Source organism: Salarias fasciatus, chromosome 6, assembly GCF_902148845.1.
Source record: "Salarias fasciatus chromosome 6, fSalaFa1.1, whole genome shotgun sequence".
NCBI classification, from domain to species: domain Eukaryota; kingdom Metazoa; phylum Chordata; class Actinopteri; order Blenniiformes; family Blenniidae; genus Salarias; species Salarias fasciatus.
Genome location: NC_043750.1, coordinates 15,339,359 through 15,356,070, shown reverse-complemented (window position 1 = coordinate 15,356,070; position 16,712 = coordinate 15,339,359). Strand labels below are relative to the sequence as shown.

At 40.0% G+C, this 16,712-nt stretch overlaps 3 protein-coding genes across 16 annotated transcripts in view; 2 read left to right on the top strand and 1 right to left on the bottom strand.

Annotated features, from left to right (window-relative positions):
* Nucleotides 1–3,512: 3,512 nt before the first annotated feature.
* On the bottom strand, nt 3,513–5,454 carry LOC115389610 (platelet factor 4-like). Its single transcript, XM_030093067.1, has 4 exons — nt 5,301–5,454; nt 5,019–5,148; nt 4,792–4,878; nt 3,513–4,271 (listed from the first exon to the last, which is right to left on the bottom strand). Exons 1-4 carry the CDS (start codon nt 5,350–5,352, stop codon nt 4,259–4,261), a joined length of 282 nt encoding a protein of 93 aa, XP_029948927.1. The 5' UTR covers nt 5,353–5,454; the 3' UTR covers nt 3,513–4,258.
* Nucleotides 5,455–11,000: 5,546 nt separating this feature from the next.
* Nucleotides 11,001–12,007, top strand: LOC115389608 (C-X-C motif chemokine 10-like). Its single transcript, XM_030093066.1, has 4 exons — nt 11,001–11,238; nt 11,344–11,485; nt 11,597–11,683; nt 11,800–12,007. The coding sequence occupies exons 1-4, from the start codon at nt 11,172–11,174 to the stop codon at nt 11,810–11,812; spliced, it is 309 nt and encodes a 102-aa protein (XP_029948926.1). The 5' UTR covers nt 11,001–11,171; the 3' UTR covers nt 11,813–12,007.
* Nucleotides 12,008–14,797: 2,790 nt separating this feature from the next.
* LOC115389603 (calcium/calmodulin-dependent protein kinase type II delta 2 chain) overlaps nt 14,798–16,712 on the top strand; it is a 50,258-nt gene continuing 48,343 nt past the window's right edge. For all 14 annotated transcript variants that reach the window (XM_030093059.1, XM_030093057.1, XM_030093054.1 and 11 more), the window contains exon 1: nt 14,798–15,239. In XM_030093059.1, coding sequence (XP_029948919.1) covers nt 15,178–15,239 — 62 coding nt within the window. In that variant the 5' untranslated portion in view covers nt 14,798–15,177. The remainder of the gene's footprint in view (nt 15,240–16,712) is intronic.

Below are 16,712 nucleotides of genomic sequence, written 5' to 3'. Positions count from 1 at the left end.
TCCCTTTTAAGCCTTAGAAATGGTAAACTATGTGCAATGCTTTTACACACAGATATTTTATTACATAGAAGTGGTCACAATCACAGATAGGGGCGTTCACATGTCCAAAGTGACAATGTTTTACTTTTTTGGGGTTCTTCATACTCTGTCCTTGAAGATACAGCTAGCCTTTCTATGTAATCACACAGTATACAGTATGTGTGTGTCTGATGAAGGCAGTGATCTTTATAAGGTAAGTCCAGTTAAGAGCGACTTTTGTAACCTTTTGAAGATGACAACATTGATAATATCAATTACAGTTGTATTTAAATGTCCCCTTTAGGTAGTGGGAACAAAAGCAGGATGCAGTAATGAAGCCCAGAGGCGGAGGTGGGTCTCAGTACAGAGGGGGCGGAGCATTCTCTACGGGCCCTTATGATAGTAATTTTATCATTCAAACAATACCTCATGAAACCATTAAACAACACACTAGTGCTCACTTTTATTGAGCCAAGCAAACCTATATGCCTCAGAAAGGAGAATAAAGTCCCAAACCAGTTCACAAACTTGTTCTGAAGAACAAATACACACACACACACACACACACACACACACACACACACACACACACACACACACACACACACACACACACACACACACACACACAAATGCAGCCTCACAGGTGTCAATCTTCTGGTGCTGAAAACTCATCTGTACCATCTTTGATACAACTCAGATATAAAATGAACATAGCTGGTCTAAAATTGCACAATCTATTCAGATAGCTATAGACACAGCTATCTATACCTTTTGGGGTTCAGTATATTAGAAAAAAATAGACTCGGCGGTCTCTTATAGTTGAAAGCAACACAAGGCACATTCAAATGGGCAGGTGTTTAAGACCACAGCATTCTGATAAAGATAATATTTTTGAAGGTTTCACTGACTCACCAGTGGCTCCGATGTTCGGTTTTGGGTAGTACCGCTAGCGGCTAGCATAGTGTTTAGCATACTGTTTAACTTCCCTTCAAAGAGTTCAGATCAAGTGCAAAGAAAAAACTCGTTAAAGGGCAACTTCGGTTTTTTGACATCTGGACCTTATTTCTAGGTGTGTGCATGCTCATATACTCTGAGATTATGTCCCGCGCTGAAGCTCCATTGCCGTGGCCCCCGCTAAGTGCGGCTACATCAGTTGGATCTAAATAACTTCTGAAGGACTCCGAGCTGCACGATGTTTGTCTGAGTGAGTATATGAGCATGCACACACCTAGAAATAAGGGCCAGATGTCAAAAAACTGAAGTTGCCCTTTAATGCCGCTCAGCCAATCAGCGCTGGCTTACAGCTCTGATGCGTTCATGGACAGTCGTAGTGTAAGAATTATAAATTGGAGCCCACAGTCATATGCGTATACATTCTCGCACACACTGCACATTTTATTATATTAATTTATATGAACACATCACATGAAACAGGGCCCTATGACCTTGTGGGCCCTGGGGCGACCGCCCCCTTGTCTCTTCTCTGACTCCGCTACAGTCCAAACCATTATTCAGATAATTACATCTTTTTGTCGAGTGATATTAGAAAAACTGCTGTGGAGATGAAGGCCTATATATTTGTATTTCAAAAGCATAATTTTACTTCCACTTTGCAGATATGAAGCATATTGCATTGGTTTGTCACATACAATCCCAATGCAATGTGTTTATATTTGTGGTTGTTATCATACAAAATGTGGAAAAGTTCAAGGGGAATGAATACTTTTGCAAGCCTCTTTAACCAAGTAAGGCTGACTTGATTGTAACCAGACAAAAATTACAACATTGTCTGATGTTTTATCTCATACAGATGCATCATTGTTTGACAGTTTAAAAACAGAGGATTAAAATGTACGGGAAGACACAAGTCTTGATTTCAGCAGAAATCAACAGTTTTTCTTTCTTAAGAAGTACATCCTTTGTTTCGAAACAACCAAAGTATTTCATCAGAAAAAGAAAAAAAAAAATTTTTCTGAAGAAATCAAGACTTGTAACTTCCAGTATTTTTATTGAGATTTTTTTTTTTAGAAGACCTCTTACTGGCCTCATGGAGATATCCTGCTATCCTGTTCTCAGGAAAGAGAATTCAACAGAGACCACCATCATCAAACTGCAAGAAAAACCCGAAGAGATCTAATATTTAAGTCTAATATAACAATTGAAATGATTATGAAAGTGTGTTTCTTGCAAGTGGCTTGATCCTTCTTATTAGCGATTGGAGGTCTTAAGAAGATAACATTTTACAGTAAACATAAAAGTTGGTACCTATGTGCTCTGACTGACAGATTAGTCAAGAAATATATCTTTACAGCTGCAGCTTAATGGAGGGTTCACAACAGGTAAGCATGGCCTGCCTGGAAATGACGCTGGGGGAAACGCAGGAGGATGGGCCAAGGTAAAGGCTCCTTCAGGTAGTGACGAAACAGGGAGTGGTGCCGGAAGCTGAGCATGTAAATCAGATGACGGGGGTTTGCCGGAAAGATAAGGTTACTGAAGGATAGTCGGGAGGGGCTGGACCTGAAATGACAGAAGAGGCAGTGCAAGGAAAGGGAGAAATGCAGAAATGGAAATGGGAAGTTGTTGTTGTGACACAATATTTATGTGTCATTAGCTTCCTTTTTGTGGTTATATACCCTGTTTTTTTCCAGCTTTCAATGTAGATTTGTAATCAGTAACTCAATGAGTTTTCTTTAGAAGCATAGATATATCAGCACTTAACAAGTGATGCATGCTTTTTCTTCTTTTCCTCTGCTTATAGTATCTGTTATGATGCTTGTGTGAGTGTGTGAGCCACCCACCATGCTTTAGTATGATCTCCCCTGTACCAACACTCCTGAATGAGTCATCAGGCTCTGCAGAAGCCTGAAAATAACCTCAGATCATCCTGATGGACTGTATATTTGTCCAAAAGGTGGCGATGTCCTTTCAGAGACTATTTGAAGGGACTTTCCTGGTATGTGTGACATGGTGAAACGAGACACATCACAAAATCCTTCTTTTGAAGGTGAATCCAGACATGAACAATTTGTTTGAGTTCCTCCATCACCAACACCAAAATGACCTCCTCAAAATGTTGTCTTTAGCTGAAGAGGCGGCGCTTGAGTTTCTGTGACGAAGAATCAGGTGTTATAGTGGCAGAAAGCTGTTCAGATTGGACAGTGGACTTTTCCAAACGGCCCTCTTCTGCTTTAAAGTGTTGTTTGAATATAGGACTTAGTTAGTGATGATTCAGTTTGCCCTTTTCAAAGAGAGCTTTTCTGACCACTGGAGGAAAGAAACAATGCTAACTCCATCACGAAAATGTCGGGTTTGATAAACCAAACAATATAAAATAAAATACACTGTGATCCCACAGCTGCCACTTCATTGTATTTTTTTTAAATTAATTTTCTTCTCTCTAAACTTCTAGAGAAGAGTCTTGTGTTTGTAAGTGTAGCATTATTTAGAAAAAGTGTCAAAAATCAGAAAACACCACATACTAAGGCCAGTAATCCTTCAGAGGCATTTTTTTTTATTTCTCAGAGTGCAAAATCACAGAAAAGCATTTTTCAATGTGACTAACATTTTCTTGCTTGTTAGTATAGAAATACACAGAAAGGCAGCGATTATCTAGAAAGAAAGTGACAGATTGGTCTTTTGTAAGGGTTGGGGAAAATGAAATGCATATTTCATGCTAACTCAAGCATGGCCATGACTTAAGGTGTTGAAATCAAGCTCTACCATCAAACAAGAACTGAAGATGACCTGTAAAGCAACGGAGCGCGAGACACAAAAGACTGTACTCTCCCAGTGTCATTCTGTTCTGCAACTCGCATTGATATTCAGCCTGCGACCTCATTTTTTTTGCTGTATGCTACAAAAACAGGAACAAAACAGGATGTGCGCATTTGTTGCTCATTAACTCGTCAGTGTATCATTTTTTATTTTTAGTTTTAATTTTTTTGAAAAACCCTGATTCACGTTTAACAAGCATTTAATTATATATCCAATAACTATTAAATAGTAAAGCAGAGTCATGATGTTTATTCTATTGTTCTGGCCATAAGTTTGTGTCATCATGGCTTTCAGCCAGGAAATGATCTTCACACATCTGCTGTAAATCACAGCGGCCATATACATGCAATAAAACACACTTTATATTTCATCGTTGCCACCCAGGCTCCTGATGCATGTGGTGATGATGAAATCTTATCTTCTTTTCAGCTTGAAGCAAATCAGTGAAGGTTTTTTTTTTTCTTCATGTTGTCTGCCTACAGAGAAGAAAATATACATAAATCATGTTAAAGAGAAAGAACACATTCACTCCCACATTAATGAGACTGTTACTTACTTTGTGTGTAAGTGATTACTCTATGCACCATTTTAAAAATTAGACTGTGTTTCTTGAAATAGGTTATAAAGTACTGTGGATCCACCTCTAACCTTCAGTTACTTATTAACATAGACTCAGTTGTCTGGAACATCCGTGGTTAAACAGAAGTTTTTTTCCTCTACAAACACTCTCAGAATTCCCACAGCCAGGCCTGAGATTATAATTACTCTGCAGCACTTGTTAACACTCCCATGAAAAACTAGAATTTTGTTTTTGAGGACACAAATGTGGCAAGATACTGCGATGTTGAAAGTTATTGCTCAACCTCTGTAATTACATTGTCATCAACCACTTAATCTAACAACAACAGGAATAAGTCATTCTCGTCTTGTTGAAATAAGGACCTCTTTTCTCATGCCTATCGATTAGTGATCACAGTTCAGTGAAAACACACTCACGTTGCATTTGTCCTCTCCAGTACTTTTCTGACCCACGGAGCTTTGGGATCCAGGCAAACCCTTTGTCCGTCCCTTTTCAGGGTGGCACTGCAGGATCAGAGACAGAGTCGCCACATTATCAACAATAACATCAGACGTCATGCTTTCTTAATTGCAGCAACCCTGGGCAAGGGTCAAGTGTTTTATAAGCACAATTAACAGAACAGCTTTTGCCCTTTACGACTTACATGATCTCAGGTTCCGGGCAATGAGAGTTTTGAGGCTTCACCTCCAGCATTGCTATGTGACGTCCGATGGGCTTCGTCTCCTTATTGATGCAGCGACATCGATCTCCAACTTGATCCCCCACACTGACAACTGAACATTTAAAAAGTCAGAGAAGGACATCAGTGTTTGGACAGAAGTACAAAGAAACATGCATCTGCTTGCACAATACGCACAATCCATGCAGTTGGTCCTGATCACAAAGTTGAAGGAAAACTATGAAGAAATTAGGTTTTTTGACTCACCTTCATAGATGGTCAGCAAACTCAGCAGCGCCACGGTCTTGATGACAGACATGCCTGATCCGAATCTGAACTCAGAGGCATGCAATCTAAATGTGAAGATTTTAGTTGAGCGCTGGCGGCAGATATTTCCTTGAAACTCGACCCTTCCCTTCTGCTGCTGTGAACTGCGATGCAAGTCAAACCCCTTTTCTCTGTTTATTACTGCCTCCTTCCCTTATTCCAGGAACTGAAAAAAAAAGTTACTTATCAAGAAAAACTTAAGCAAACACTCTAAGGTATTAGTCACAATTTCTGGGATATTTATCAAAAGGAAATCAGTCTAGATTATTGCACGCTAAATGTATTGCATTAATTTTGATCTATGCCATCATGTTTAATCATTCCTTCTTTTTAACTGTTTCCACTATTCTGCATCAGTTGCTGCTCATCTTTTTCAATGTGAACCACTTTGAATTGCCTTGTTTTCTACAAAAATAAAGCTGTTTTCCTTTCCCGGTCCAGCCTGTGGAAGTGCTTTTTCCTCTTTTTTAAAGTACTGCCAGACTGTACTTGAGGTCAATCTGCAGGAAAAACTCTCAAATTTGCACCTCTATAAAACATCTCTTAAAATTTACTAGAGAGATTCTTTCTTGTTTGCTACCACGGCTCGAATATCAGCTTAAAAATCTTTGCAAAGTCAAATCTACCGGAGTTCAAGAACTTGCGTTCAGTATAAGCACAGAACATTGAGGAAATAAACCTAATGGAAGAGTTTTGCATACCCTTCAGTTGTTTTACAGGGGCAAGTCACGACAAGCCAAGTTTGTGTGCAGGCATGAGCTTAACATCAACGGGATGCTGTCATGTGGAACTGCAGGGCCACCCACCCTCTGACAAATACCCCACTCCAGGTTCCATGTAAATAACAGGGGGGAAATTGAGTCAGCTTTCACTTTCTTTCCCAGATATTCGTAAATCTACTCCAGAAACTCCCTGACATGTCCCAAAATCCCCAGTGGTTGATTACCCCCTTGAGCGTTTCTCTCTGGCTAACTCGCTCCCACTCATGTTGTTCGTCAGCCACACTGATAACAGCTCAGCCTCAGTACAGCTGAAACTAATTGTTTGCTGCTACATGTCGCACAATAGAGCCTGCCTGTGCTAAATCCGCACAGCAATGCTCGAGCATACCTGTACTCTGACAAAGGGAAAAAAAAAGAAAAAAGAGGACCGGATGATGATAAGCTCATGATTCACTGCTGGTTTTCCCAGCCTCTGTTTTCAGGCTCATTATCCCAGCCTGCTGGTATCAGTGTGTAGTGGGTTGTGTACATGAGCTCAAGTTTTCTGTGAGACTCATTAGCCAGTATTAGTGTGTGTTATCAAGCAGAATATCAAGACAGACCAGCTTCGGTGTAAATGTGTGTCGTCTTTTTAACACTCCTCGATTATGCTCTAATGTGCAGTGGTGCACAGGTTGGCACTTCAGTGCAAGAATGTCCCTGGTTTCAGTCCAGGTTGGGTTTGGGAACCTTTTTGTGTACAATTTGTCCTCTCATAACCCAAAAATCATGTTTTTCAGGCTAATTGGTGATTAAATTGTGAATATGTGAGTGTTTGCCCTGTGATGGACTGGCTCACTGTCCAGAGGGGACGTCGCTTTTGGTCACAGTCAACTGGGATCTACTCCAACGTTCTCTAAAGCTGGGCTTACACTGAAAGATTTTCACAGTCTCAGACTAAAAACTGAAAATCTTTCGTAAATCTAGGATTTCAACTGGAGTCGCTCCTGTCCTTTGGATCGTTTATTTTAATCTTGTAATCTGCGCTGTTTCCTACCAGTCTCTTTCAATTTGCAAAATCTTTGTGAAGTCTCAGTCTGAGACTGGGATGTGACTAAACACTTTAAACACTTGTGTTTAGATGTGAGCAGGTGTGACCTGAAAGTTTTCCAGGAGTCTTGTCCAAATCTTTTCAAAGTCATCTGACGTATCGGTGGCAATAGAGAATGAATGTAATCCAATCTAATCCTTGTTGTACTGTGGTGCAAACTTAAGGTAATTGTATAAATTCAGATGCAATATACATTAAATAGGAATTTATAGTGGCTTTTTTCTTTACAATTTTACTGGGCAAAAAACTATTAAGGTTTTTCATTAACATTCTTAATGAAGTAGTAAAATCTTGAGCTGCTGGAGACACAGAAAAGTTAACAAACAAATATTTATTGCATCAGACATGGAACAAATTGAGTAATGATTGACCCATCAATCTACGTCACTATTCGTCAGTGTGAACTAAAGAAGAGGACCGACAGAGTGTCGCTTACTGTGATCCTGAGATTATTTGGAAAAAAGCATTAAATATCAAAGCTTTAGCATGTGTGTGTTGGGTGTCATGTTATTAGCATGTTGTTATTGTGTCACAGCACAGCGGTCTTGAGTTTCTAATGAGTTGATGCACGTGATCTTTCTCCTCTGGATGACTGAGGTTTAGCTAATCGAGGGGAAGTTTGGAAAAATCCAGCATTTGTATATTAAGCTGTCAAAGAACGTTAGATCACAACATCCTCCGTGATTACTGAGAGGCAAAAAGCCCACTTCTTCTTTACGTGCGTGTGTGTGTGTGTGTATGTGTGTGTGTGTGTGTGTGTGTGTGTGTGTGTGTGTGTGTGTGTGTGTGTGTGTTTACTATATTTTGGAGGAACCTGAATATAAATGTGATAGCTGTGTAATGGAATGAAATCATACAGATTTGCATGGTGAATTTAGTCAAAAAAAGGTATACACAACGATGTATATGGACAAGACATGAGGGCAAATGTACACAATGATACTTGACATAGATACATAGGAAAGTTTGCACAGTTTTGTCTGATAAAATATAATTTTTTTCAGTCTGCAATCATCAAAGTTTTTCACAAATGATCATGTGCAGTATTTGCCTGTGAAATTTTCCATCAATGTGTTAGTGGCACCGAGCGAAGGACCTGCATCCAGCACCAGAGAAAACTTTGGAGAAACACCCACAGGTCATGTGCCGCCCGTCATGTCATTTTCACATGGACTGTGGTCAAATGCTGTGATGACAATAAAAATACAACATTTTAATTAAAACAAATGCTCTATGTTCAACCGTTAGATTAACCACAAAAAGACTTTTCTGATTGGAGGATATAAGATTTAGCCACAGCTTCTTGGTCCATCTCAGTTTTAATTTCTTGCCCAAAAAGAAATAACAATTCTGATACAAAAAATGTTTTAAAAATCCCCATTTCAAAGTGCACGTGAAGATTTATGGTTGGGGTTAGACAATGTGTGAAAACCACAGGATTAACTTCAGTTTTCAGAAGTTTCTCAACACTTCCTTCTTGCCGTGTGAGAGTGGTGACGCGTTAACTGTCGCCAGATGTGTTTGAGCTTGTCGACGTTGCATTGCCTCAGAGTGTAATTCCAGCAGCACAGTTTGGCTGATTGCCTGAGGAGGCTTTAAAAATGTCTGAGGCATGAGCCGACAGACAACTCATGAACTTTTTTAATGACTGTAGTAATTACCCTGCAGGACCAAGAATATAATTTAATATTCATAAATGTCAAAAGTTCACTGTTTCCATTCATCACTATAGGATTATCTAATAGAGTGTAGATCTGGAATGGAGTGTCTGAAGATCAAACAAAGACAAGAAAATGTGTGAAAACCTCAAATATCTTTTTTTCCCCTGCATGTACAGAAAATGGAGCCACACCTGAGTCATAAACAGAAAAAAAAAACAATGTAATTGACCTGATAGCATACAAAACAATGTATTATACACATTGCAAGTGAAGAGTCAATAAACCTTCACATTAGTGCTGGAGCAGATGTGTGACACACAATCACTGGTCAAACAGATTCTCTTAAAAGTAATAACTTCAACCAAACCCACTCTTATCAGCTGTTCACAAAATTCAGGAGAAAGTTTCGATTATGAGCTGCCTCAGATGACTGTATTGTTTGGATGTCTGCGCTAAACGCCTGTTTCCAGGCCTTCCACCACATCTCTTTGGGATTTAGTTCTAACTGAGCATGTGGTTTGAATTATTATAGTTTTGTTTTTTTTACCTCAGGGTCATTCTCCATTTAATTATTGCTCGTGGAAAAGCCATCCTGACATTATCCTGTGGGATTCCTGCATGCGGAGGTGGCTTTAGTTATGGTTGATGTGGACAATTGCCCAGGGCGCAATCTGTGAAGAGGTTTACCCCCGACTCCCATAACCCCCCACTCCCCCCACTGATCAGCTGGGTCATCAGGTTCACTATACCACCTTGTGGGTGCAGGGAAGAACTGTGAATTCGATTCAACTGGAAGACAACTGAAGCACTGGTGGATGTGAAGCATTTTTCAAAATAAAACTCAATGCAGACTCAAGAAATTTAAATGTACACTTTCAAAGTAAAACTTTTCATTCATTCTGAGGCCATGTAACAAATGATCCATGGACTGACGACAGTCAAACAGTGCACAGTGGTTGGGGAACCTTACTTTAGGTTACATTTTATAGTTTCGTAGTTTATGATGGTAAACAGCATTTTACATTTAAGACTTTTAGTTTCTGAAAACAGTTTTTAATCTTTTCCACTTTTTTATGCCACTTTGAACATATTTAATTCCTTTAGCCGTTTTATTTGACCTTCTTTTTATTCTTTTAAAACTTTTGACTTTTTTTTCCTCTTGACTCAATTCTCTATTTTAATTTCAATTATTTTCTTCTTATAAATATTAACTTCACCTTTTTCTAACTTTTTCTTTTGTACATACTACTGCATATGGTTTAAAGTTGCTATTTCAGTAACTTCTGCTATTTAACACTTTGACGACACCCTAAGGGAACTGAGCACTTCAGCCATCGCCTGTTTTTCTCTTTTTGCAGGAGTGAATCCAGCTTTTCATGGAATTTTAGTCAGACTTTTTGACATGAAATAAAACAATCTTTATTTCCAGATAATTCTGTCAAAGCATGATGGCTCCTGAGTCATGATTGCAGATAATGTCTTATCTTGTCAGACCATGTCGTTGTCTAAGCATCGTGAGATTGAATTTCGTTATTCATTTATCCAGCTTAAGATTAAAACGATATCTGACACTGAGTTGAGTTGAGTATCAAACCATTTGGACATCTTAACTATTGGCAGATGATGGAATTTGTGGAAGATTTGTGAGAGTTGTGCTCGGACATGTTGAGGAATGCACGAGTGGACAACGCATTTCCCCTTCAGAGGACCTGTGTGACAAAATCTGAGTCCAACACTCATGAGCCGCTCTTTCTCAGGTTGCAGTTATGTTTTGCTTTATTGCATTCTACGCGTGAATCAGTTGATGGCTTATCAGTCACGGTTTGTGCAAACAATTTTGCAATTTCAGTCCACATCAGTATATAAGTAATACAGATATGAAGTGAATATAACTTTCTCTCATGCATTCTTGTCACATCAGTCGAATTATTACAGAGTTTTAGTCACAGTTTTTTTTTTCTTAGTCTGTACGAGTGACAAATGTTGGCCCTCTTAAGTCACAGACAGTCAGAAGAGTCAGTGAAGGAAATTTGACGGTGTAAATTCCCACTCAGCTTCTGACAGTCCCAGGTTGCGCAACTTGATTAAACAGGGGAATGAGTCACTTCCAGGAGGCGGCTATAAAGGGAGCGCCTCCACAGCGCTGGATTCAAACCGCAGCGAGAGAAAGCAGCTGAGCACACGAAAGGAAAAGTGGAAGAGCGAGCTGAAGTGAATGAAAGAAGAATCCATTGACTTAAAGAATAACTGCCCACTGCTTCAAGCTTCATCAGAAAGCAACTTGAAGGACCTTCTTATCTGCAATAGATAATAATTTCTAAATCTACAAAAGAAGAAAATGACGAGCAGCAGAGTCCTTGTAGGCACTATTGTCGTGCTCCTGGCCTTCCTGGCCGCCACTGAAGGTAAGCTCTTCTTCAATATGAAAACCCATTTCTTCTGTTTTGTATTGGAAGTTTTCAGCACGTGCTTCTTGCTCTTCCTGACCGTGTGCTGCCGTTTCCACACAGGGATGAGTCTGAGGAGACTGAGGAGTCTGGGAGTGGAGATGCACTGCCGCTGCATCCAGACGGAGAGCCAACCCATCGGCCGCCACATCGAGAAGGTGGAGCTGATTCCTGCCAACTCGCACTGTGAGCAGATGGAGATCATGTAAGAGCCTTCACCACAGCTAAATTCGCACTTCCAGGTTCTGCCGGCATCACTTGTTGGCTTCAGGTCATCATCGAAGCTTACGTTGGTGTTCATTGCTTTGTGCTGCAGTGCCACGCTGAAAAAGAACGGCGAGGAGGTCTGCCTGGACCCAGAAGCTCACTGGGTGAAGAGAGTCATCCAGAAGATCATGTCCAGGTGAGACCCAGTGACTGCATTCGTCTTCCATCATTAAATACTGAAAAATATTCATTGTCTGACATCGTGAGTTGACACCAACATTAATGACTCTTCTCTCTTTCTTGTCTCTGCAGCAAAAGACGTTGAAGTAACGCGAAATCTGAGCTTCACGAATGAAATGTTTATCAACAGAGAGCACCAAAATGTATTTCTTTTTAAACAACAGGGGTCATCACACTTCAATTCCACTAGTCTGCTGTCCTGATCGACTTGAAAATGATAACAGGATTGACTTACTCAGGTTGTTTGTATCAAACAGATTATTTATTAAGAAATCATGTCTGTTTCTATGTCAAGTGTTGTGAGCAGTAACTCCGATATGGACTGGGCTTCTCTTTTGGTTAAAAACTACATATTTGTTCTCTTGTTTTGTTGATTCACATATTTATTTATGTATTTATAAAAATATATTTATAAAAATATATTTATACACATTCACAGCCAGTTATATATTTTGGATTACATGATATTTGCACAATAAATGTCACCTTGAGATTGTAACTTCATTTGCTTTGTTTGGTCTTTCTTGTACATTTCAATATTGCTCCTGCTGCATGTCTTTTTGCCAGAGTCATAGGATAATCAGTAATAATGAAAACTTTCAGCTTTGCATCCCTCTAGGAGTGGAGGAGCCATATTCTTCACAAAATTACCTGCAGTGGTTTAAGTCTACTGAGAATAAAAGTAATTATTCAGCTAAAAAGTTAAAAACCACCTGTATGACTCTAGCTATTTTTTTTTAAATTGTCTTGCTTGGTGCAAATTATATACGATTAATTTTAAGATTTTTTTGCATGCATGCATAACTTATGTAAGTTACTTAAGTAACTTAAGTATATATTTTCACTAATAAGTAAACCTTATTTCACTGAAACTAGAATGAAAGGTTTTCAAATGTAATAGTAGATGTATGACACACAGCGAAATGACAGAATACCTGATACTATTAGTGCATAACAGCAAAGACCAGCGTTGACTTTTTTCAGATTATATTTACAGTGGAAGGCCACATGGTGGCTCAGTGCACAGCCACGTTGTCCCTGGTTCGGGTCCAGCCTCTCTGAGCACAGTTCGTATGTTCTTCCTGTGCTTGAAGAGTTTTCTCTTAATACTGAAGTTTCCTATCACAGTCCTAAACCATATCTTTGAGGTAAACTGTCTGTAGGTGTGAGTGTACTGATACATGTAAACTGTATTCATTGATTGACTGTGAAGGTAGGAAGATAAAACTGCATTTTTGTTTATCTTCACTGTGCCTTATGCGTTCAAATGCTGTCCTGCATGTTGACTTCTGAACACACACACTTGAAACTAATGAAATTGCTATCATCAAGCTTTGGTAACAAACCACTTATGTCAGTTGTGTTGGAGCAATGACACCTGAAATAAACATGTTGGACGAGGTTTGAATTGTGCAGTTTCAACTTTCTGGTGGTTTTTCTCTTACTTTCTGAGTGTGGCAGAAAGGTGGCCAGCTAAAAGGTGACCGCAAACCTTATAACTGAATGCATTTATGATTGGCTGGATTCATTGGATGAGCTGCACAGGTTCTGTTACTCTCAAAGCTGGGATGCTTTCAGCCCTGAATTGCCCACATGCATGCTCACATGCTCACATGAACCACAATCTCAATATTAACTTAAGATATTTCATTACTTTTTCATTGACCTCTGTTTACCTCGATTGACCAATGGTAAATGCAATTCTAATGCTTTGACCCTCCTTATCTGTGATGTACCTTGACATAAACAGAGCAAATACTGAAGTCAGGGCAGAAATAGAGATGTTACACTGGAGTGCCATACTAAACAGAGCTGTAACAGGTAGTGTCCATCTTCCATTCACTATCGGTTTTTTTTGGGGGGACAAGAGAGAATCTTGTGACAATGGTGGATTAGTGTAGGGTAGGTAATAGCTTAGGTAACTGTAGGTTGTATGTGATTTTCTGTGTTCAATGCAAAATTCTCCGATCTTAATGTTATAGGGCCCCGCCAATAAGCACTAGACTGCTTCCAAGGGTGTCCCTAGTTACAAAATGATTGTTTCTCAAATTACTGTATGTCTCTATGTGACATCGTCATTTTGCAATTTGTAAATTTGTAATTTTGTAATAAACAAGATTGATTGATTGATTGAAGGTACACTCACAAGGGTTGACAACTCTCCCAAGAGCAAATAAGATTTGACGGGTGGTCAGTGCTGCCACAATGGAGAATGAGAATTCCTTTGTTTATACATGACCTTGAAAAAAAAGTGGTTATTAAATAACTTTTTGACAATACTGTGATAAAAAGCAACAACAAACAATAAAATAAACTCCCTTGCAATAAGCATGCGTGACACGACTTGCATTTAACAAAACAATTTAGGCCAAAATACTAGTTGTGTTGTCTCATAGTTAACCTACAGGAGTTCAGAGTTAAATGCATGTTTGTGTACTTTGGGAGGAAACTGGAGAACCCAGAATGTGGAATATCCATGTGTGTCTTCCATTCACCTACTGGCAATTTGGAATCAACAGTAGAATTCAATCACAGGGTTTTGCAGTTTGAGAGGAAACTTCAATACCATGGAGTTATATCTGTGACTAAATTTTTAGTGAGCAATGAGAAAGAAAATCCATACAGCCGACATGCAAAGTCCAATGAGAGAGGTCCATTAAGGCTGAACCAGAGTGCTTGTAGCAGTTATTAGTGCATCGCAATAAATTGCCAGCCACAGTTGCTGAAAACCACAAATTAAATTGATGAGGCAATTATTCAATTTCATTTAGATTGGCGGCTGAAAATCAATATTTTACTGTTTGTTAAAGACAGTCTAAACAATTTGCTCATTTCCAATCAAAAAGGCCTCTACCTTCAACGATAATGAATGCATACCCAGATTTTGCTCTTTTCATTATTTTCCATGGATTTTTTTTTTTTTTTACATTTGACGAGTGTTTCCATACCGGGGCCGTTCCTCCTCATTGGCCGGTGTGCGGATGCGGGGGAAGGGGCGGGACTGAGCGCACAGCCGGAGGTAGGCGCGGTAGTGCGGCGTCCGATGCGCGCAGAAAGACCCCAGTCACCGCGGCGGACGGACCGATCGAAACGCACACAAAATGATGCGCCCACGAGCTGTGACAAGCCACTGGATGTGAAATAAATTAAAACCAGCCGACGATACCACCGGAAGCTGTCGCGTCCGGACTGAAGCGCTCGCTCGGGCAGCGTTTTTTTTTTCTCCCCCTTCTTTTCTTTTATTATTTTTTTCTTTTTTTGCCGCAGAAATCATTCCAGCAGAGCTCTCTCCGACGCGCTTTTAGCCGTGCATGAATCCCTCCGTTTGGTCTGCAGGTTCAGGACAAAACCGGGCGGCGCTGACGACCGTGCGTGTGGCGGATCCCAGTCTGTGAGAGAGAGAGCACCTCGTCCGCGTCTCCGCACACCCCGTTTGGCACCGACATCAGGATGGCGTTAACGATCTGCACGAGATTTACCGACGAATATCAGCTGTTCGAGGAGCTGGGGAAGTAAGACAGCATGTTTCCTTTTTTTAAAAAAAACAAAAAAACAAAAAACAAATCATCAGACATCATCTCTCTGAAATGTCAGCGTGTTATGTAATAGGCCGCCTTGGTTTAGGGACGCGGATTTCTTTGCTTGAGTGTTAGTGTGTGTGTGTGTGTGTGTGTTTTGCGTGTGTTTTTGTGCGCGCTGGCGCGCGCTGCTGCTCTCCCCGGTGCGGGCATGTAACCTGTCCGGAGGTTCTAAACGCGCTGGCCTCGTGATCGTGCAGGGATCCCGTTTGTTTGCTTTGTTTTTTTTTGTTTTTTTTGTTTTGTTTTGTTTTGGTTTTTCTTTTTAAATCCTACATTTGAACGCCTCCCGACGTTCCGGGCTCACGAGAGAAGATGTCGTACCGAGAGTGTCGTCATTTTCCTCCATCCTGCAGCCGCTGATGTCCGACCTTAGGTGCCACAGCAGGGTGAGGAGCTCCCATGATGCGGGGCTGAAATAAAATGCATCGGATTGAGTGAAAGGATGAGATTTGGTAAACCCACCCCCTCCTATCTCCTCACCCCCCCTACCAAAAAAAAAAAAAAAAAAAAAGAAGAAGAAAAATACACCCTCGGTAATGCGACAGCAGACCATGAAGATGACATACACACACATTCACACACACTAAACTACGGTCAGCTATCAGGGAATTCCTCACCCCAGGGACAAAAATGGAGAGGCAGATACCTGGTTGCGATTATGCATGCTCATTTTAAGGTTTTAATCTCTTTAAATTAAAAAGTGAGTCTGCAGGTCTGCATACAAATGAGCATGCGTATGTGTTTTGTGCATCTGTGTGGTCATGTGCTGCCTGACCTGCAGTCTGTGGTCAGAGACTGTGGTGGATGCTCTGCTTAGCCACCATTTGGTATTTTAACAGAAAGAGTGCAGTGCTCTTTTATTGGCCATGCAGAGTTTTATGTGAGGAAGAGGAAATCTCTAAATCCTCAGCCAGTGCCTTACTGATCTTATGCTGCTTTCCTCTTTCACCACCTTTCATCAATAATGCATCCATATTGCTTTTAGAGTACCTTTTAACTCACCTGATCTCTTCAGCCCAGCACCATTTTCCTCTGCACTGTTGCACAATGTAATAGACTATGTGGCAGCGATAGATACCATGTTTTTATTAAGAATAACCGTAAAAAAGATTCCCTTTATATTGTAGGGAAAAAATACAAAATACAACCACAGATTAAGACCTCTGGAAAACTCCAGGAGAACATATCTACTATCATTTTTGAATCTTTGATAGTGTACAGTTTGTTTTCTAAGTTTGAAAGTTTTAGGTGAGGGTTCAGTTACATAATATCAGCTGTCTCAGCCAGACTTTTGCAACCTGTGATTTTTTTACAGGACAATGTTAAGTTGGATTTCTTAAATATTATCCCTCAGAGGTTATGCAGGGTGACAATACTATTCCACAAAAAAAGGATTTCTATTTA